We start from the raw sequence: 22061 nt of genomic DNA, 5'->3' as shown, positions 1-22061 counted from the left end.
AGTGTGAATATGGGGATGGTTTCATGGGTGGATATTAAAGTCAAAACCCATCCAGTTGTGCAATGTGTGTGAAGTGTGTTCAACGTCCATAGGACCTCAAGAAAGCTGTAAAAAATGAAACCTTGCCAAAGCAGACCTTCAAAGCCGACTCCAGACAGGACACTGCTGCGTGAGGTGAGCAGTGGCTGGCGAGGTGGGCTGCTCAGAAACGTCAGGGCCCAGGCGTCGTCTTCTCAGGGCGGAGCCACCCTGCACCCCCCAGGGTGGGGGGGAGCGGCTGCTTCCGCTCTCACACTGCGGGTGCGCACTAGGGCTGTCTGTCTTAGGTCATCACCTTCTAGAAGGCAGGACTGGCCAGACAAGAGGGATGGAAAGGGTGGAGGGGAGGGAGGTGACCGGGGTGGGGTGGGTGGCCCGTCCTGGGTGAGCCCGTCAGCTGGATTGAGCTTCTCCCTTCTCAGAGCACGGAGGGCAGCGGCGTTCTCTCTTCTTGTAATCCACAGAGCAGGCATGGCAAACCAGGCCTCCGCAGAGCCTGGAGCAGAGGAAGGAAGAGTGGGGCGCTCCTGGGCGTGTGCGTGCGAGGGGAGCATGGGGTTTGCTCCTAGCTCCCAGCAGAGCAGCCCTGGGTCTGTCCAAGGAGGCCTGCCCTTTCCTAAAAGGTGTTTCAATGCTCCACCCCCTCCAGAGTCCTTTAAATCCAAAAGACAGGGTCTCCTGCTCGCCCCCTCCCATGGTTAGTCCTGCCACCCTGTTCCCAGAAGAAGGTGAGGGGAGTAGCTTCCTCTGTTCAGATCTCCTCCCAGACCAGAAGCCTGTTCATCTGTCTCTTCTCGGAAGGATTGCACAGTCCCATCTTCCAGACACTGTTGCTTATCTGACCTCTTCCCACTGTTCTGGTTCATGTCCACGCTAACTGTTGTGTAAAGTGAGTGGCCAGCATTAAGTGGCTTTCATAAACCCCCAGTTCCTGGGTCCCTCCCTTCTGAGCAGGGGCAGAGTACTGTGGGCTGGTGGAAACAGCACTTGTCCCGGAGCAAGACTTCTGTGCCCTCTCAGTTACCTGCATGGGTATCGCCGAGACAGCCGGCCAAAGATCTTGCTGCAGTCCACACAGCATCCGGGGGCCATGGAAGACAGATGCTGGGCTTTCTGCCACAGGTCATCCTTCTCTCTGACGGGCGGGTTGGGGAGGGGGGGACACACAAAGCGATGGGAAGATGGAGAGACCAAGACGGGGAGAAAGAGAAACATGGAGACCAAGAAGAGATAGAGAGGGAGAGAGAGTCATCCAGAGACACATACAAAGGGAAAAAGAGAGAGAGAGACAGCAAAGCAGAAAGAGACATAGAAAATGAGAGGGAGACACAAAGGGACAGAAAGAGAGACGGTCAGAGAGAAAGGAAGTCAGGGAGATGGAGAGGGAGATAAAGAGAGGTAGATGGTGAGATAAATGTAGAGAGAGAGGGAAAGACCAAGAGAACAAGATGCAGAGACAGTCAGGGACACACACAGAGAGGGAGAGACAAATACAAAGAAAGACGGAGCGACAGAAAGAGACAGTGGTAGAGAAAGACAGAAATGAAGAGACCATGAAAGACACACACACACAAGAGATGAGGGAGTCTGTAGTCTTTGGGAAGACAGATGGTGACACCCGGGTCCCCCTAGCCCCACATAGCCTTCATAGCCCACCTCCTCCAAGGAGACCCCAGCAGTTTCTTATAATGCTCTTAGCTTTCATTTGGCACTTGATACAAATCCTTCTGGTTACGTATGCTACACTCCGGCAAAACTATCCTCACTGTTTTTTTTTTTTTTTTTTAAAGATTTTATTTATTTATTTGACAGAGATCACAGGTAGACAGAGAAGCAGGCAGAGAGAGAGGAGGAAGCAGGCTCCCCGCTGAGCAGAGAGCCTGATGCGGGACTCGATCCCAGGACCCTGGGATCATGACCTGAGCCGAAGGCAGAGGCTTTAACCCACTGAGCCACACAGGCACCCCTATTTGTTTGTTTGTTTTTTTAAAAGGATGTTTAGGGGGCACCTGTGTTCATCAGTAGGTTAAGCTCCCACCCTTGGCTCAGGTCACGGTCTCAGGGTTTTGCGAGATTGAGCCCCGCCCCCAGCTCTGAGCAGGGTGTGGAGCCTGCTTCAGATTCTTTTTCTCTTTCCCTCTGCCCCTCCCCCTCTGTTTTCCTCTTCAGAAAAAAATATGTTTTTTTAATCAAAATGATTCATAATTCAATAGTATAGAAGAACTTATACCAGAAGGAAACAGACACCCCCCCTACTCCTTCCGATCTCAGTGACAAACCACTTCTTATACTTTTAGCTTTTTCTCCTTGATATTACTTCCACACTTAAGTAATGTGCTCATATCCTCTCTCCTTGACACATCAAGAGAGAACACCTTGCCTTGATGTCAGGGGGTTAGCTTAGTTAGTACCATCCCCACTGACTCCATCTCCTTCCTCTCCAGAATACCCCTATTTCTGGATCCTCTCTCATATTCCAGAATATGCTCACACATTTATTTTTCACTCATCCTATGAAGCACAGATAGCATCCGGACTGCCATTCTGTAATATGATGATGCCAGCATCCCCTCCTCTTCGGGGGGCCTCCTCTTCTCCTCTCCTACTCATCTTTTCCTTCAACATCCAATATGGTAGCCACTAGGCCCATGTGGCTACTTTAATCTATATTTAATTTGACTAAAATGAACCACAAGTAGAACTTCAGTTCTTCAGTCCCACAAAACCCATGTGGAGTACTTAGTTGCTACACGTGAGTGGTAGCTACCATATTCGGCAGGGCGGATAGCAAACATTTCCATCCTCACAGAAATTCTGTTGGATTCTATTCTATATGTAATATTGTTTAAGTGCTAATGGACATTTGTGCTGTAATTGCAGTTGTTTTCTGTGCTTGGTCTTTAGGTTAATTCCAACATTAAAAAAAATCGATAAATAGTATTTACTGTATTAGACAAATATAAATATATTGCTTCAAGGACAGGTAAGATGTGTTCAACACATTTCCTTTCTTGGAAGTTTTCTGTTTTTCCAGGACTTTGCAATTGCCTTCCTTTGCTCCTTGCATGACTTACCTTTTACATAGCCAAATTATTCCCTCCCCCCAACAAATTGTTCATCATATCAGTTATTCTGTTGATTCTCTTTCTCCCCAGAGACTTTCCTCCTGGGTCCTCAATACTTCTGCTGAAGTCTGCATTGACTGTTCCCTGGGCTTGCTGTCCTCTTGTCATCTTGGGGATTCCCTTTTCTTCTCTCCTGGGCTACCATGACTGTTCCCTAAATTCCACATCTTCTCCTTTCTTGGCTTACTTCCTTGTTTTTCTGAAGTACATCCTTAATTAACTTCCCAGGAAAGGCTGTGTGGGAGGTGCATTTTCTGTGACCTGTCTTTCTGAAAAATGTCTTTCCTGCATCACCTTCCCTACTGGCTTCATAGTTTGGCCGGACCTAGAATTCCGGGGCAAAAGCTATCTTTCCTCAGAACTTGAAAGTATGACTACATTGATGATTATTATTATTATTATTATTTTTTTTTTTTTTTGATGATTATTATTTTTTAAGTAGACTTCACATGTAGTGTGGAACCTAATGCAGGGCTTGACCTCGACCCTGACATCAAGACCGGAGCCAAGATGAAGAGCTGCTTGACCTACCGAGCTACCCAGGTGCCATTGCCCCTAACATGTTTTTCTGTGTCCTACTTCTTTTATAAGTGATGTGTCTGAGTATATTGCCCTCATCTTTATTTCACTGAGATTTCACACACTGTATCTCGACATGCATTTCCCTTCCTTTCAATTGTTGTGCTGATCACTCAGTGACATCTTCTACATCTGGAGACCTGTGACCCCAAGAGCTGGGAAAGTCTCTCAGCTTTTTAATCTGATAATATCCTTGATTTTATTTGGTCTTTCTTTGGAATTCTTGTCAGTTGGAGAAGACAGTGAAACTCCTGGATTGATTCTTTATGTTTGCAATTGTTTCTCTCATGTATTCCAACTCTTCATGCCCTGTAAGCTATGCCCTGAGGGACTGCCTCCTTTTTCTTTTCCAGTCCTTATGAATTTAAAAAAAATTTGAGAGATATTTTTAATTTCCAAGAACATTTCTCACCTTTGGATGGTCACTTTCCATAGCACCGTGGGAGATTCATGGGAGATGAATTTTTTTGGTTTGCTTATCTTTGTCTCCCCCCTTTATGTTCTAGATTCTTTTCAAACATCTGGGGCTCTGGTTACCATTTCATGTTCAAGCTGCTGGAGCCTCAAGTAGTGGACAGGGCGGTTGGTTGGTTTATGGCTTCCCTTTAGGAAGGACTGGGCAGGGAGCTACTTGCCCCATGGACCGTCGAATGTCAGAACACACTGCCCTTTCATTTGGCGGCATCTAACTTTTTTTTAAAAGAAGGGCATTTTAATTATTTGCCTGGGAGATAGAACCCTCAGTGTTGACATTCTGCAGTCAGGGAGGCAGGCAGAAAGCAGGGTACACTGCTCTTTCTAATGACTTTATCAGTTATTTTTTCCTGATTTCTGTCACCCATGTCATTTCTGCCATCTACGTCCCTGGTGTTTCTGGGCCCTGAAGTTCTAACTTGGGCTAAATCCAGTATCTACTTTTTCATCCATTTTCCAGTTTCTGGAAAGTAGCTGAAGTCTCTTCTTTGTTGTTGGCTTCTCTACCTTTCTGTTACAAGTTTTCTTGCTTTCTTTCTTTCTCTCTCTCTCTTCTTTCTTTCTGATCATTCTAGTGAGATCTCAGGATGGAAAATATGTGATGCATTGTGTCATCTTCACCATCATCACCATGGTGTCATCATCACTATCTTGATGCAGAAGTCAGAGTCTAGGGCTTTCCCCTACCTCTTTTGGCTGAGGGCCAGATTTTCCATGATGCTTCTGCAAGGGACATTATACTGTGTAGCCTGGGATCTTGGGATGAGTTTCTTTGACATGAGGAAAAGCATTTTTCCCTCCTGATGCACTGGCGTATTTCCTTGGAATGCCTAGTGACGTTTAGTCAACTTTCTGTGTTTCCATTTTATATTCTGCTGCCAAGATGCTCAGAGTTAAATTTCAACCCTAACACTAATCCTAATATCTTGGGAGTATATATTTTTTTCTCTTTGATTTCATCTATTTTTCTTTAACAATCATATATATTATATATAACAATTATATATATGTGTATATAAATGTGTTTGTATATATGTGTGTGTGCATATGTATGTGTGTGTGCATGTGTGTGTGTGTGTGTGTGTCTGTGTGTGTATATATGTCTTTTATTGTTGGCTACCTCAAATTCTTTTGTGAGCTATAAAGCTAACATTGTATGTCCCCCTTTCTCCCAGCTGACAGCTCCTTGAAGGAGATCACTCCTTAAATTCTTGGTTTGTTCTTTCCAGGTTGACCTCTGCCTTCTCTCATCTTTAGTATCACTTGGATTTTGTGCCAGAGGATTTAGCCCTAGATGATCTGTCCGTGACCTTCCGATTCTAATGGAAGCTGAGTCCAGTGGTACCCTGCTTCCTGAACTGGGTCAAAGTATAACATTAGCTCCCCACTGGCCTGAAAGGCAGAAACCAGGCTTTCTATAACTCCTCCATCCCCCAGTGTGTTAGTGGTTTGGAATTGATCCTGGTGAGCCCAGCCTCTGGAACCTAGGACAGATGACCCAGGATGGCCCACAGGCCTGGTGGTCTATGGAAGCCCAGCAGGCAGTCAGGCACAGGATATATGCTTTGCTCTTAGTTAACCTCCCCTTTCTCTCAATTCCTTCTCTATCCGTGGGCTCCTTTCCTTTCCCCTAACTTTGTAGGTGTGTGTATGTGCGGGTGCATTGGAGTGGTGGTGTCCCTTAGAGCCAGAGGACTCTCTGTAATTTATATGCTGTGTGTCCTTGGTGGCCAAGTCTGCCTCTCTGACCTTTAGTTTTCTCATCTATAAAATGAGGAGAACAGCTGGGGTGGCCACAAATGAGTTAGCATACAGAAAAGGTTCCGAATTTTCATTCCCCAGTCTCCACATCCCACGCCATGCCCCCTTCCACACCCCAGCCCCACCGTGTCCGCCCTTACTGAATCAGCTCCAGCACCCTCCTCTTCATGGCGCGGACGAGGTCCTGCTGCCCTCCGAGCTCCTCCTCATACATGGCATTCCTCCTCTCAGCCTCCTGCTGCTTCTGTTCAAGCTCTGTCTGCAGCTGGTCCCTCTCCTCCTGACACCTGGGCACAGAAGGAGGACTCAGTTCTCTGCGTTTGTGCCTGAGGTAGGCCAGGCCTCTGCCTGCTGGGGAGCTCTTGGGGGAAGCTGGTGGTGCCTCCCACAGCTGAGGTGTGCACACACACTGTACATGCCTCACACATGTACACATGTCAACCACACACACGCTCATGTATATACACACACTACACATGTACTCCCGCCTCTCACAATCCCCCTGTGCCACACTGTACATACACACACACACCACATACCACATACACTGTGTACAATCCCAACACGAACACTATGCCACACAACACACACCACACAAGTCACAATACACCACACATACTACACACATCACACACACCATATAACACACATATCACATACTACATGCTGGTAGCACACTCACACACATGGGGCAACACATCATAGATACACACAACATACTCACAACACAACACATCTATACCACATAACACACACATACCACATGCGTACGACAGAACACACGCATACCGTGGGCCACACACACACCATAGACACTGCACATATACACATTTACACCACATACACACACTCACATAGACACACATTCTCCACATCCCCACACCCTCCTGTGTCACACATGCTCACACATACACAACACACCATACCACACACACCAAATGGACACTGTTGGTGTCTGGGGCCCCAGGCTGGTTGGGCTGTGCCTAGCTGAGAACAATCATTGGGTTGGGGGGGGGGATTAGTGGTAGAGGACTTGGGGTGATTTTTAGCTATTAAAATATTTTGAAAAATTATGATACATTGTCTTTTCAATTAAAAAAGGCAATATGAAACATATGGCTTTCATAAATTTTTGTTTCAGTTTGAGCTGGCATTGCCTCAGCTCTGTTCTGGCCTCTTCCTTTTGTCTTTGGTGGCTTCCTAGAAGATTTCTTCCAAGAAATGTGCTGGACTGGAAGTAAGAAGGTCCCAGCCCTTCCCTCCAAGCCTCAGATGGGAGGGTGTTGCAAAGGCGGGTCCACACATCCTGTGACCTCAGATGTGTGTGTGTGTGTCTGTCTGTGTGTGGCGCCACCCTGGGCTTCAATGTGTTTGAAGCTTTGCTAGAGGCTTCACAATGAACTGAATTATGAATTTTTACAACACTGCTGAGTAGCAGGCCTCAGAAAGAAAGCCGGGTGGGCTGTGAGATCAAATCGACTACAGATACCCAGAAATTCCAGCAGACCCGCCAGTCCCTCCAGCCTAAGGAAGGCTGTTCTTGTGCTCAGGGTTGTGTTTGGATTTTTAATGAACATTCTGGTCTCCAGTATCCTTACTTAGTACTGGCGTTTCGTTTTGTCGAGCTAGTTTACTTGCACGCGTTACAGTGTGTCTTTGAGGTGGGAGGGAACATTTATTAAGCACCTCCTGTGTGCCAGGGGCTGTTAGAGGGGGCATAGGAGCAGTGCCTATGGCTCTTGGTGGAGCTCAGAATGTGTCTGGGGCAGTGGTCAAAGCAAGTGACAGGCCAGTGACACGGTGAAGCTAAGGGTATGACCGGCATATAGGAGAGGCGGGGACAGACTTGAGAGGGTGCTTGGGAAAGGCTCCCAAGATGAGGTGACCTTTGAGCAGATCCAAAAGATGAGAATTCAGCCATGTAGAGCCAGTGAAAGGCACATGCAAAGGTCCGCAAGTTGGCAAGAGCTTGTCTTCTTTGAGGAACTGAAAGAAGACAAGGGAAGCTGGAATTTCATGAATGGCAGGAGGTGGGGGTGGGCAAGAGATGAGGTGAGAAGGAGACAGGGCCTGATCTCTGCTTCGCTGGCCCCAAGAGGAATGGGCTTTGACCTCAGTGCAATGGAAATCCACTGAAGTATTTCAAGTGGGGGTTGACAGACACTCCTGGTGCAGGAGGGGACACGGAGGAATTCAAGTCTATTGAACACCTACTACATGCTAGACCCTGAGCTCAGTGTTTTATAGCCTGGCTTCATTTAATTTTCACAAACGTATGGACAGGTAAGACTGTTGTCATTTTACAGGAAAGAAAATAGAGCTTCAGAGAGGAAATCACACTGCTGAGGGCCACAAGGTTTGGTAAGTGGAGGGAGCAGAAATCTGGAGGCAGACCTGTCAGGCCATCAACTCTTTCTGCCTCCCCACACTTTTATCCAGGCAGGGCCCCAGTCACCAGTGGTTTATCGCACCAGAGTGGAGTGGGCAGTGGCTGGGAGCAAGGGATGGGTTATAAGGCCCTGGTGTGCCCCAGAGAAGCTCACTGGGGAGCGGGAGGGGGAGAAGTGTGATGTTTGCCTAATTCCCCATCTGAGGACCTCTTCCACTCACACCTGATCTAATCACTTTTGCTTTGAGGTATTACCCAGGGACAGAGGAAACCCATCTGCTTGGCAGGATGGTCTCAGAGAGCATCAGAGCTGTAGGAGGAACTCGAGCACCATCTCCTTTTGCAAATCAGGGACTGGAGGCCAAACAGGGAAGGCCAGTTTCTGGTTAGCCGGGAAGTGGTTATCGCATGCACCATAGCTCAGTTCCAAGTGTATTTTCTTGGCTCCTGGTTGGTCTGCTGGGGTCTGGTGCTTGGCTGGTCGGCTGTGTCTCCCCTGTGTGTCTAGCCTGGGGCTCTGCACCCAGGGGCCGCACCCCTGCCCACCTTTAGTCTATTCTCCACACCACAGACAGATCAATCCTGAAGCCCTGGCGACTCCCCACTTCCCGCTCAAGACTCTCCTCCAGCCTTCCAGAGCACATGGGAGTGTCCCTCTGCTCCAGCCCCACAGGGACTTTGCATCTGCGGGCCCCCTTCGGGAGCACTCCTGTCTCTATCCCTGTTCCTGGACTGACGTTTTCCCACAGCCCCCATGATTAGCTGACATCCCATTTCCATTTGTTGAATTATCATCTGTCTCCGCGGGCCCGGAGAGCAGACCCCGCCTATTCTGCTCACTGCTGTCACCCCGCTCACGGCCTCGGTAGAGGGACAACACTATTGCTGGCTGACTCAGTGGGCCCCACGGCACTTCTGTCTGGTGGTGATGAGACAGTCCATCCCAGCTTGGTGCCCACAGCCCCCCGAGTGTGACATTCCTCCCAAGCTCCCTGGACCCCAGGCGGCAGGGGAGCACATCCTCCGTCCTCCTAGTGGCAGGAGCTTCTGTTCCTGCTGCCCGAGTTCTTGCGACTTTCCAGCAGATCCCCAGCCCATGCCTCTCCCCTGAGCTCTACACCCTGCGTGCTACCCAGCGGCTCCACTTGCCCGTCCGACTGGCGTCTCAAATTTACATGCTCTCGTCCCAGCTCCTGACTTTCCCCCTACAAGCCCGCCCTGCTAGGGCAAACTGTCAGCGGGGACTCCGGACTCCGAGCTGGTCAGGCCGGAAAACAAGAGTCATTCCTGATGCCTGTCTTTCTCTCTCCCACCAGGAAGCCAGGCCTCACTGTGGCTCCAGAATCCTGCAGCTTCTCTGCACCTCCATTGCCAGAGAACATCCGGGGGTTTCACCGTGCTCCCCTTCTTCATCAGCGCTCTTGCTTCCTTACAGCTTAGCCCCATGGAGCAGCAGCCTCCAGCCCCTGAGAGCACACAGATCAGTCTGGAATAGGCAGGTCTATGGGGACAGATGAATGCTTGCCTAGGGCTGGGAGGTTGGGAGAAAATGGCAGTGACTGCTCATGGTACAGAATTTCTCTTTGCGGTGATGAAAATGTCCTAAACCATGGTGATCGAGGCACAGTTTTATGAATACACAAAACCCCACTGAACTGTTTAAAAAAAAAAAAAAAAAGCAAACATACTTAACATTAAAGCCAAAAGTCAATTCTTGTCCCTTCTCTACTCAGGACTCTCAGTGGTTCCTATCTCACTCTGAGTGCAAGCGAAGGTCCTCTGGATGACCTGTGAGGGTCTCCTGTTACCTGACTGACTTGCCCCTCCCTCCGCTCCCTCCTTCACTCCACTGGGCCTCTGTGATGTTCTGATGACCTGCTATGGCCATTCCTACCCCAGGGCCCTTGCTCTTGCTGTTCCACTGCCTGGAACGTTCTTCTACCACATATGCACATGGCTTATTCCTCACTTCCTTCAGGTCTTCGATCAAGCATCACTTTTTCACGGAGGCCCTCCCTGGCCATGCTGCCATATTTAACCTATACCCCTTGACACTCCCACCTCCTTTCTCTGCTTGACTTTCTTCCTTCTTAGGACTTGTCGCATCAGACACGATGCAATTAACTTGCTTATCGTGTTTACCATTGGCTTTCCCCGACTAGAAGGGACGTTCCCCAGGAACAGGGATTTGGTCTGTGTTGTCTGCAAGAGGATTTCTGATATGCTACAACAGGGCTGGCACCGAGTAGGCAATCTGAGAGTCTGTGGGATAATGGCTAGGATAACAGGTGGCAGGATAGTGGGCTATGAGACAGGGGCTCCCCCAGCTGAGGGAGCAGCCTGGGCCTGGTGGTCTCTTTGGGATCTCCCAGCGGCTCCCTCCAGCCCATCGTGATTCCCAAAGAAGGCTCCTGGGTGGGCAAGGCCCCTGGGTTAGCCTAGGGCCTGGGTCACAGGAATCTTTCCTGACCAAACTGCCAAGCTCAGCCGAGCATCCGGCGGGAGAAGCCCGGGGAGGGGTGCCTTTTGGGGTTGGTTTCTGGGCCCGCAGCCTCTCTCAGCCTTTTAAGCAGGGAGTCTGTCAAGCGGCCTGTGATTCAGTCTGAAGCACAACTACCCAGGCTCCAGTGGGGTTTGGGCTGGCACCTCCCGGGGTGGGCGTCGGCCACACGTGAGAGACAGAGCCGGGTGGGCACACGGAGGCACACGGAGACCACAGGAGACAGACACAGAGACTGAGTCAGACCCAGGAAGACCTTTGCATGGCGGAAATATTTTTAAAATTCTGAAAGAGAAACTCAGACATGGAGAGAGTGTGCTCTGGGCTCTTGAGGTTAATAGCATGACGGAAAGTGGGAGAAGCTGGATGGTGAGAGGGGGCCGAGCGGGAGAGGCGGGGGGACTGAAATAAACACAGGCACTCAATACAGGGCCTGAGGGTCCGTGTGTAAGCCGTCCGGTGCTGCAGTCGGCTGTTGGGGTGCGGACCTCAGCTCCTCTACTAACTGGTGACATTGGGTGAATTGTGCAGCACCTTTGAGACTCAGTTGCCCTATCTATAAAATGGGGATTCTTAGAGAACCTACTTCATAGGTTAGGAGGGAACACCTAGAACGGTGCCAGGGACATAGTAAGTGCTCGGTACGTGATAGTTATGATGACGATTGTGACTCACGAGGGTGAAGGAGAGGCTGGAACAGGGAGCAGGAAAATGAGAGGCGGGTATGGAAGGAAGATGGAGAGCAGGGAAGGAGCCTGGCTTGAAAAGAGCAGAGTGGGGCGCCTGGGTGGCTCAGTGGGTTAAGCCGCTGCCTTCGGCTCAGGTCATGATCTCAGGGTCGTGGGATCGAGTCCCGCATCGGGCTCTCTGCTCAGCAGGGAGCCTGCTTCCTCCTCTCTCTCTCTGCCTGCCTCTCTGCCTACTTGTGATCTCTCTCTGTCAAATAAATAAATAAAATCTTAAAAAAAAAAAAAAAAAGAAAAGAGCAGAGCGGCAGCAGAGGGGCAGAGGGGAGCGTGGGAGGGGAGGGAGGGGCAGGAGGCATTCATCTCTCCTGCAGGCTCTCGGGGAGGCCAGCGAGGGAGGGGCCGGCAGGGCTGGGGGCCAGTGGGAGCTCCCCAAGGAGCCCCAGGAGTTATGCCCCGCAAACCTCACCCTCCTGAGCCTGTGCCCCGCGCGAGAGCCACTCAGAAGGCGCTTCCCAAAGTGACCACGAGGGGGCGAGCAGGAGCCAGGGAGAGCCGCCGGTCCTGCAGGCCTCCGGGCCAGGCCTGTTTGCGCCCACAATTGCCAAGGTTACCTGCTGAACTGCTCCTGCAGTGTCTTCAGCTCCCCTTCCTGCTTCTTCAGCAGCTGCTCCTGGTGCCGGGCCTGCTCCTTGGTCTTCCGGAGCTCATGTCTCAGGCTCTTGGGCGTGGGAAGTAAAGGAAGGGGAAGAGAGGCTGAGGGAGGAGGGCGGAGATGCCAGCTCCGGGTCTGACCTCACGACATCTCCGGAGACCCCAGGTCGGACGAGACAGCCCTGGGGTGGAGGGGGGACTGGGCACAGCACCGGGAGCTGAGACGCCAGGCTCTGCCCCTGGGTGAGCCTGGGGCCATTTCTTCCTTGGCTGAGGGATGAGAGTTACAGAAGTCAAGGGGCATGAAGACCCCCGCTAGAGCGGAGGCCGAAGGAAAGCTTGAAATCAGTCTTGGTGATCTCCGGGAGAAGCAAGTACAACGAGGGCCACTAGGCGGCTGTCCCGGCGGAGAGATGCTGGGGAGGGGTCTCAGACTCAAGTGCCCGCAAGGGGCCAGGCACCTAGGACTGATGAATGAAGTGGCCCTGGCGAGAGCTCACAGCAAGAAGACCCCCTCGAAGAATAATCATCCTGTGCGGACCAATCAGAATTGATCCGCACAGGATGCCCCTCCCCATCACCACTGATGACTCCCACCTGGGGGGCTGGGTTGGGGGAGGAGAAAAGGCAGGTACAGCGCTCAGCAGCTCTCACCTTGACCACATCCTGCAACGCCACTTCTGCCGGCTCCTTCCTCCTGGTCACACTGGTCACTCCCCTTTCCTCTTGCTGTCTCTCTGGGGTGGAGTTTTCCTTTGTTCCCAGGTCCTGTAGGACCCCAGGCATCCCCGGAATGCTAGATGCCTTCCACTTCTGCCAGCTCCCTGACATTGTGTCCTCTATTGTCCCTTTGGGGCTGGAGGCCAGCAGCCTGTGGACATGACCCCACTCTGTTTCCCCTTTGTGGGTCCCCTCTGCACCGGGCAGAACCCCTCTTCCCTCAGCCTCTGTCCCTATCACCTCCTTCGGAGCTCTGTTGGTCCCTTCCCCCTGTCCCTGGCTACTGGGGGTTGAATTCTCCAGGCAGACCCCAGTTCTTGGGGCTCCCTTTTCCTGGGCTGGCTGAAGCTCCTTCCCCTCCGGTTCCCACGTGCTCCGTGGGGGCCCGAGGCTCTTGGGATCTTCTCTCTCCTTTTCCATGAAGGGAAGAAGATGCTTGGGTTGCCAGGCCCCGGGAAGTCCAGCTAACCCATCTTCCCTGGGCGCAGCTTGCAGACCAGCTTGGCTAGTGTGTGGCTCTTCTGGCTGGGCTCCTGTGGGGTCTCCATATGTGGCTGGGATCTGCAGAGAAGCCCCCCAAATCACCCCCAGTTACCAGCACCCCAGGTGGATCCGGGGGCTGAGTTCCTGTCTGGTCAGGGAGCAGTGATGCCTCTCAGTGTTCTTTCCTTTCCTCCTCACCCTGACCTGCGAGTTCTTCCCACCCTCTCCTCTCCTCCTTCCTGCCCCCTGAACTTCTCTGTGTTTCAGTTTTCTTGCCTGTGAAATGGGAGTAATAACACCTGCCCCATAGGGGCAGGTGTTAGAGACCCACAGTAGCCGAGAGTCCCCTCTCTCAAACAGCCTTCTGTGTGCTCCCGTGTTCTTCTGCGCATGTCTGCATCACCTCACTTAACGGGCTGTGTTATGAGAGGTTCCCCCTTCTGGCCAAAGGCTGAGTCCTCGTGGTACCTGTACCTGGCGCCTGGAAGCTGAGGGGTTGCAGAGCAAGACTGGGGAATGACAATAGCCACAAGCCACCACTTCCTGAACATGTGGCCTGGGGCCTTGCTCTGGGCTACACATGGTCTGTCTCAACTGTCTCAACGCTCCCTCACAATCACCTTCAAGGCAAGACAAGTACTTTGCTAAAGACCTTGGTTATTAGCGGCAGAGCTAGGATTTGAACCCAGAAACCTGGCTCTTCAGTTGCTCCCTTGGCAAACTGAACTGAGAAGTTTGCCCATTGTTTGACGGAGGCCTTCCTACGTACTTCTAGTTACCTAGCAGAGCGCTTCCCCCGACCCTAGGTCCCCTGCCTCCCACGGATGGTGCCAACGGTCCCCTTCTCTCCTTGATATCTGTCTGTCTGTCTGCTTGGTTACTGCTCATCCTGGGGGGCCCAACAGAGATGTAGAGCAGGCGATTTGGAATGAAGTTGGGCAGAGGCACCTGCTTTGGGGAATCTTTGGTCTTTTTGGGTCTTCTTCCCTGGGTCCGTCTGGGACTGGAGTGACAGGACCTGTGGAGAAAGGGCGGGGCGGGGGTGGCTGGGGGCCTCTCTCTGGTAGCAGTCGAACCACCCGGGCACCGCAGCACCCCTCCCGCCCTCACGGCCAACTCTGGCTCGGCTCTCTCTATCCCTGCCCTACCCACCACTCATCCTCACGTCCCCCCGGGGCTCATCCTTCTGACCGCCCACCCCCAGCATCCAGCGGCTCCTTAAGAGTGTGTCCCTCACGGGACATGAGGGGCTTACCCCAGGAAAACAGAAGGCTGGGGAGGGGGGCATCAGAGGCTCAGACAGCAAGAAGGGAAGACTAGCAGGCCGAGTTTGGAGCTTGCTTGGGGTGGGTGGTGGTCAACCGGCAGTAAGGCCCTAGAAAGAGGGGGCCTCCCCCCCCACCCCACTCACTCTGAGAACATGGGCCAGGCTTCATCCAGGTTCGGCCACTGCAGGTCCAGGTCGAAGGCTACTCCATTGAGAGCATAGAGAGAGTCCAGGAGGTCTTCCCGGAGCTCGGGGCACACCAGAGGGCTCCGGGGGCCATACCAGTCCCTGTGGTAATGGCAACCAGCGCCTTTGGCCTTTGGCTTTGGTACTATTGCTGCCCCCTGGACCCCCGAGAATCTGCTGTCCACCACATGGCATGATTCCCACGGTTGGGTTGAGGCCCTCGGGGAGCAGGTGGCTTGAGTATTATGGTGCTACTGGGACTCTTGTGTTCTAACCACCCCCCTCCATTTGCCCTTTCTTCATTACTTTTCCTTCATGGCTCTTGTTTTAGTTGTCCTTGACATTAACCCATCCATCCGGGTGTGGTGGGGGGGGGGGAGGCACGTTTCACGGGGAGGACAGTGGGCTTAGGGGGAGTCAGGAGGAGCATGTTCCGCGAGCCCTACCTGGTGACCTCTGGGTTCAGGAGGCAGAGCTGCAGGGACTCGGCCAGCTGTCCCTGGGCCAGGCAGAAGCGGATGAAGGCACGGCCTTTTGCCAGAGGTGTCTTTGACTGCAGAGTGCACAGAGGGTGAATAGTGGTGGGGGGCGGGGTGGACGGCCCTCTGCTATGAGAATGAAGGGAACTCAGCCAGCACAGAGGCCAGTTGGGAGCTTGTACTGTCTTGGGAGCAAAGACGTGGTTGCAGGGATACTGAGGGTGGGGCTAACGAGACCTGAGGACCAGGTGAGCAGTCTGTGGTCAGCGGAGCAGAGATGGGTGGGAAGGGGGCCCCTGGAGGTCATCCCTGTCAAGAGCCCGGTGGCAGGGCCACCTGGCCCTAGATACCTTGTCCTGGGCGAGGATGAAGCGGGCCGGCTCCGTGCTACCCCGCTGTCGCCACAGGGTGGCGCAGAGGAAGTCCCAGTAATCCTTCCGAGGCCTCAGGAAGCTCTTCTGCTCTTTCTGGTCAAACTGGTAGTGGGATGAGGGACAGGAAAGCATAGAAATGTTTCCCCCCCCGCCCCGCACCCACCTTGTATCCCAGCACACAGAGAGAGGACAGGGCTACTGTGGGCAGACCTGGCTTGGCCCTTACTGGCTGTGTGACCTCGAGCAAGGTGCTGGACCTCTCTGAGCCTTTGGTATTCTAGTCACGCACTCCAGTAACACTTGTGGAGCACTTATTTTGTGCCGGGCTTCGTTCTGTGCCCTGGGAATTCAGCAGTGGACAAGCTGCCCGCATGGGCTTACACTTGGTAGTAGAGACAGACAATGAACAAATCGAATAAGTAAAACATATGTTATGGCAGTACTGACTACTAAGGAGAAAAATAAAGGAGGGAAGGGGACCTGAAAGTATGTGGTGTGCGCACACATGTATGTATGTGTGGTGTGTGATGTCTGTGAGTATGTCGTGTGTATGTGTGGAGTGTATGCCTGAGTGTGTGTGATTTAGGATATGTGTGCGTATGTTAAAAATTTGGATTTGAGGGGTCCCTGGGTCGCTCAGTCGGTTAAGCATCTGCCTTCCGCTGAGGTCATGATCACGGGGTCCTGGGATGGAGCCCCACGTGAGGCTCCCTGCTCAGTTCTCCCCTCTCCCTCTGCTGCCTCTCCCTCTGCCACCGCTCCCCTGCTTGTGCTCCCCTGCTTGTGCTCTTCTCCCCCTTCTCCCAAATCTGAAAAAGTTTGGATTAGAGAAACTAGAGAGAACTTCACTAAGGAACTGTGACTCAAGCCCAGATCTGAAGGAAATGAGTTGTGCCATCCACATTTCTGAGGAACGAGCAGTCTAGGCAGAGGGCATCGCAAGTGCAAAGGCCCTGAGGTGGGTGAGTTCCTGGCATGCTTGAGGAAGATCAAGGAGTCCAACGTGACTGGAGTGTAGCAGATGAGGGGTAGACCGGCAGGAGATCGACACATGCACCAGACACATCTCATGCCTACATATATGTACACTCACACCACATGTGCATCACACACAGAGACACACACAGGCTGTGAGTGTGTGTGCATCGTGGGGGTGGCAGGGTCATCAGGCACCTCAAGGGGCTAGAATGAGAATGTAATAAGGTGGGACAGGAGGAGGGCTTAGCCTGGCCCATGGTAAGTACTAAGTAAAAGGGCCAGCAGCAGGAAGGCCAGCCCAAGGATATTTTGCCTCTGAAACTTCAGTCCTCAGAGCTGGGTGACCACCCTGCCCCACCCATCCCCACCCGTCCCCAGCTGGGCCCCCACTTACTTCCGAGGCTATGGTGTCAACCCCCAAGAGTGAGGTCAGATGTCAGGAAGGGCTTGCTGACTCTGAGTGGGCTGAAACTAGTCAGTGGCTCTTCCTCGGTATCTGGGAAAACCCTCCTGGCTATCTGGGCCCAGAGAGAGGGGGGTGGGAAGAGGGCAGGGAGGGGGTCACCTGCAGGAGCAGCTCCAGGCAGCCACAGAGTGTGTGCAGCTCAGCACTGGCATCTGTCACTGGCCGCTGCGGGCCCCCGTAGCCCTGGAGGATGGCCGAGACAGCAGCTGGAGGGGGTGGGGGCGGGAGGATGGTGGACATCAGGCTCCGGGTCGTGGGGGCTCTGACAGAGGGGCTCCCAAGACCCCTCCCTTCTCCCCCAACTCAAGCCCAGAAAATTTCTCCAGACGCACTCACCTTTCAGGTTTCTGGTGAGGACGGCCCCCTCCTCCGCCATGAGGATTTCAGAATGATGGGATTCCTCGTGGTTCTGGGAGATCAACCCGGAAAGGAGCCCCTTCCTGGATGGCTCCTTACCCAGGGGAGGAATCACAGCCTGGGCCAGAAATGGGATATATCTAGGGACACACAGTGAGTTCACAGGTAGGATAAACACTCCAGCTCTTCCTTGTAGGCTGGCGTGGGAACGTGATCGTGTGGCCCCCATGAATGGGGGTAGTTCCTGGGTGTCAGGCGCCATGCTCCATGCCTGACATCGTTGTCTTACTCAGTCCCCATAATAATCTAGGAGGTCTGTAACTCCATTTGATACAAGATGAAAGGGGGGCTCAGACAGACAGAGAAGTCTTTGATCCGATGTCACAAAGCTCTAAGCTGAGAAGCTAGAGTTGAGTTCGAACTCTGGACTGTGCGCCCTCACACGGGGCGACTTGGCATGAGCAGTCCTGTTCATGCTCCTGCGTGAGGACACTGGGCTGAGGGAGATCACTCCTGTTCCCCACAGGGAGCTTGTTGGAGCAGTCATCTGCCTTGAGACACACATTCATCCTTTCCGGGCCCCCAGCTGAGTGGAAAATGTGTGTTCTTTGAGGAAAGGGAGGTAGAAGTAAAATGAGACCCTAGAGCTGGGGCTGTGCCAGAATATAACCCACAGGGTATGTGTGGGAGCAGGACAGCTGGTTTTAATCCCGTGGTCCTCTCCCAGGGGAACTGCAGCCTGTTGTTCCCTCAGTGGCTCCTGGGGCTCAGAGAGGAGCCCTGGGGCTGCTGGGGTCTGGTGGCTTATCCTGATGTAACCTGGAGGAAAGGCCGGGCATGGGAAACCCACATGCCCTGCCTCCCAGGCTGGAGTTGCTGGAACCCAGGGGTGGGTGGGAAGGAAGAAGCAGGGGACACAGTGGAGGGGCAGGGAGTGAGAAAAGAAGGTAAATGAGGGAGGCTGCATGAGGATGGTGTTCAGGAGACACTGAGCTGGGAGTTAAGAGACCTGGGTCTCCATCCTGATCCTGCTACTAACTCACTGTGTGACCTTTTGCTTTTCCTGGGCATCAGTTTCCCCACCTGTAGACCCAAGGGCAGACTGAGGGTCTCTGCGTCCCCTTCTGGTCCACTCTACACAATCCATGAGCACTTAGATGGGCCTCCTCAGCTCCCTCTTCTCTGTCCAGGAGCCTCTGTCCCACGCCCCACCCCTGGTATTGCCCCCTTTCTCCAGCCTCCCCCAGACTCCCTCCCAGCTCCTCACCTGGGACGGTCTGGAGAGCGGGCACTGCAGACTGAGCCTGTCCCTTGTGACTGCAGGTCCTGCACCTCCTTTCCCGGAATGCTGCCCGGGAAGTGACTCAGGCCCAGCCCAGCACCCTGGAGGGGGAAACCCTGCTCAGAGCAGGAGGAGCACAGAACATGGTGGGTAGGGGGAGAGGGGGTAGAGGCAGGGCCCAGGGTGCCAGGGCAGAATGGGTGAACTGGGGGGTGGTACCCTTCAGGCAGACCCCGTGCTAGAGTCACTCCTTGGCCACACACCAGCTCACTCTGAGGTACAGCAGCAATTGCCCCCCTGCAAGTTCCCTTGTTAGCTTCCCCTTGTTACCACGGTCACTTGCTCTTGTCTTTCTTCCTTGTCCCCACCAGGCGGCACCAAGAGGCTGGGATTGCCCTTTCTCCGGCTCCTCTGCCAGGCTTCAGTCTCTCGGTGGAAGTCTGGTGCAGGTGGGGACCCTGTCCTCCCCATCGCCCTGTCCTCCTCCCCACCTTAGTCCGGGTCCCCAGTGCCATACTGCCCGACCCGCCCCCTCTCCCCCAAGAATGGAAGTGAAACCACTGCGAAGGCTTGGATCCAGGACCCGGCCAGCTGGGTGTCCCTGGGGCCGTGGCCCTTCCACCCTGGCTGGGCTCCGCCTCCTTGAGGCTGGGGTCTTTCCACCTCCCGGTCCCCGTTTTTCTAGGCTGGGGTGCCCCGAGGGCGGGTCCTGGGGGCTGAGAACAGAGGAGCAGGTTCCCCCGCAGACTCCGGTTTTCCAGACCTCCGCAACCGCCTGTAAACAGTGGCACACGCAGTGGCCGAGCCCGGTTCTGCCCTCCCGCCGCCCCTTCCTGCGCGTCTCTGCCTCTCTGGGACTTGGTGTCCCCGCGCAGAGGCCTCGTTCCCCAGCCCCCCGCCCCCGTCCCCCGGGTCCCCGCGTCCGCGGTCTCTTCCTCGCTCTCTCTTCTTATCTGCTTCCTGCCTCCCCCGTCGCGCCGTCGGTCTTTTTCTCGCGCTCCCAGACTCTGCGGGTCGCCGCCCCGGGCTGCGAGCCCCCGCCGCCCCCGCCCCCGCCCCCGCCCCTCCCCGCGCCCCTCGGGCTTCCTCCGCCCCCGGCTGCGCCCGGGCGCCCGCGTCCCGGCCCCTCGCCCGGCCCGCACTCCTCGGCTGGCTGGCGGCGCGGGTCCAGGACGCTCCCGGCGGGGCCGCGCGGGGGGCCTCGCCGCTTACCCGCTCCGACGTGCGGGGCGCCCCCCGGCCGCGCGCTGGCCAGGGCCGGGGGGGGCCGGCTCCCCACACACCCCCCTCCCAGCTCCCCGCCCCGCGCCCGCGTCCCCGCCCCCGGCCCGCCGGGCGCCGGGCCGGATGGGCTGCACCGTGAGCCTGGTGTGCTGCGAGGCGCTGGAGCCCGGGCCCCCCTGCGGCCCCCAGCCCCCGGGGAGCCCCCCAGCCTCGGCGCGCTGGGACCCCGGGGCCTCCGGGCGCGCCGAAAGCGGGCGGCTGCCGCTTCAGGTAGGACGCAGCGGGGCGGCCGGGGGGAGCGGGTGGCGGTGGCCAGGCAGAGCCCGGCTTACCTGAGACAGGTAGGGAGCCGCGCCGGGCAAGCGCCTGTCAACCCGAAGCCGGGGCCTGTGGCCCCGGGGCGTGGAGGGGGTGGAGGCGCGGGTCGGGCCGCTACCGGGTGAGGAGGCCCGAGCTGAGCCGAGGTCCCTCCTGAGTCTCTCGTGTCCTTGGAAGAGACGAATGTAGGACCGTCACTTAAAAGGGCAAATGGTTCAGGTCAGTTTTAGGGCCGGGCTGGGAATGCTGGAGAAAGGCTCTGAAAGAATTTATTTCCCCTGAGCTGGTCCAGAGTTGACCGTGGGTCCCAGGGTAGCTGTGGCGGTTGTCGCCCACCTCTATAGGCAGGAGGGAGGGGCCTTCTGAACCCGGGAAAGCCCTACCAGAGCAAGGACTGACCTAAAGATGATCTGGGGAGCTGGACCCCCCCCTCCGACACCAGCCCCCCTTTCTCTGTTTCCGGTAAGTCTGGGCACCTTGCGAATGGGCAGCAGACCCAGAGGGTTAGGGATTGGCCCAGGCTGGGAGGTGGGCGTTTGTTCTGTCTGCCGGGGAACCACTATATGTGGGCACTAGATTTCTCCAAGGAGGAAGTGGAGGACAAGGAGACATTTGGGGTCACTAGGTAGGACTAGGTAACCTTGCTCTAGGCTACCTGCTTAATCCCAACTTACCTGCCGGCCTGGGGCTGGGAAGTTTCCAGCCTCCTCAGATTTGTTTTGCTGCTCTGGGTTTGGATTATGCTGGGGTCTTACATCCCTCCACCTGAGGCACACGGAGTTCGGGCAACACAGTGTACCAGGAGGGACAGCCTTGGTGGGGCAGAGTACTTGTCCCGACCTCGTGGTGGTGGTGCAGGTGTGATTCGGATGGGAGCCTGAATTAGCTTAGTGCCCCAGAGTAGGGTGAGGCCTCTGGGGGTCAGCTGGGTATCCCAGACTATGGCTTCTCAGTCCTCACAAAGGGGGCAGAGAGTCTGGAGAGTGAAAGTGACCTGGCTCAACACCCTCAGATCAGGCCCTTCCAGAGGTCATCAGGGCTTCTCCTCTGACCCAGAGCCTCAAGAACCCGCTCTGTCCTTGGCGGTTTCAGGCAGACGTGAGTTCACAGTCTCCCTCCCTCATCTGTTCCTATCTCAGACCTTTCTTCACTTGGCTTTCTCTGTCTCCCTACCTCTGCACTTGTGATGCGGCTGGCTGTGGACTAGGGACCAGGTGGGCCACTAGGCAGGGACAGGGACAGGGACAGGTAGTCGGGTTTGGCACCCCTCCTGAGGAAGAAGCCAGAGGCAGTGGATGTGGGTGATCAAGGAGAAGGGAGGAGTGGGAAGAGGAGTGAGTGCGTGGGTGTGTGAGAGCCACAGGGACAGGGATGGGGACAAGTGTCTGTCTGCATTCGGATGAGCTGGTTTCTGAGCGGCCTCTTGAGAGGGCCTGGCGCTCGCCCATGACTCACTCCCTCCTTCGTCTGCGGGATGAAACCCCATCCCAGCCCCGGCCTGTGCGTGCTACTCTCCTGGCCCTGGCTCCAGTGGGGGACGCTGCCCCTGGCTGCTCTCCCCCCTCACCAGCGCACCCCCTCCCCCTTTATACCGCAGCTCTCAGGAGACCCAGGACAGAACAGCCGGGCAGCCTCTCGGCCTCTCGCTCCCTGGCCTGGCTCTGCTGGAGGAGGAGGCGTTTACCACGTTCTTGTGGCAGATAAACATCTCTTGGGCTCT

General features: G+C 54.7%; 1 protein-coding gene and 1 long non-coding RNA gene across 8 annotated transcripts; one reads left to right on the top strand and one right to left on the bottom strand.

The window, feature by feature from the left end:
• Positions 1 to 280: 280 nt before the first annotated feature.
• On the bottom strand, positions 281 to 20728 carry RUFY4 (RUN and FYVE domain containing 4). Of its 6 annotated transcripts, none has more exons than XM_032354763.1 (13): positions 20356 to 20728; positions 18785 to 19574; positions 17497 to 17635; positions 17260 to 17366; positions 15693 to 15818; positions 15310 to 15416; positions 14822 to 14965; positions 14359 to 14428; positions 12862 to 13488; positions 12168 to 12274; positions 6119 to 6265; positions 1064 to 1174; positions 281 to 535 (listed from the first exon to the last, which is right to left on the bottom strand). In XM_032354763.1, the coding sequence occupies exons 3-13, from the start codon at positions 17534 to 17536 to the stop codon at positions 433 to 435; spliced, it is 1689 nt and encodes a 562-aa protein (XP_032210654.1). In that variant the 5' UTR covers positions 17537 to 17635; positions 18785 to 19574; positions 20356 to 20728; the 3' UTR covers positions 281 to 432. The 6 variants fall into 6 exon arrangements, with proteins under 6 accessions (XP_032210654.1, XP_032210655.1, XP_032210656.1 ...); XM_032354764.1 differs by lacking the exon at positions 20356 to 20728 and adding an exon at positions 20012 to 20062; XM_032354765.1 differs by lacking the exon at positions 20356 to 20728 and having other exon boundaries at positions 17497 to 17657; positions 18785 to 18917; positions 19118 to 19216.
• On the top strand, positions 6220 to 11502 carry LOC116597281. 2 transcript variants are annotated; one of them, XR_004288543.1, is made up of 4 exons: positions 6220 to 6309; positions 7120 to 7215; positions 8285 to 8339; positions 9684 to 11502. It is a non-coding gene; the product is annotated as an uncharacterized LOC116597281 (long non-coding RNA). The 2 variants fall into 2 exon arrangements; XR_004288544.1 differs by lacking the exon at positions 7120 to 7215 and having other exon boundaries at positions 6223 to 6309.
• Positions 20729 to 22061: the final 1333 nt, after the last annotated feature.

This window comes from Mustela erminea, chromosome 8, assembly GCF_009829155.1.
Source record: "Mustela erminea isolate mMusErm1 chromosome 8, mMusErm1.Pri, whole genome shotgun sequence".
NCBI lineage: Eukaryota > Metazoa > Chordata > Mammalia > Carnivora > Mustelidae > Mustela > Mustela erminea.
Note: the sequence above shows the minus strand (reverse complement) of the source record. Positions and strands in the feature narration are given on the sequence as shown.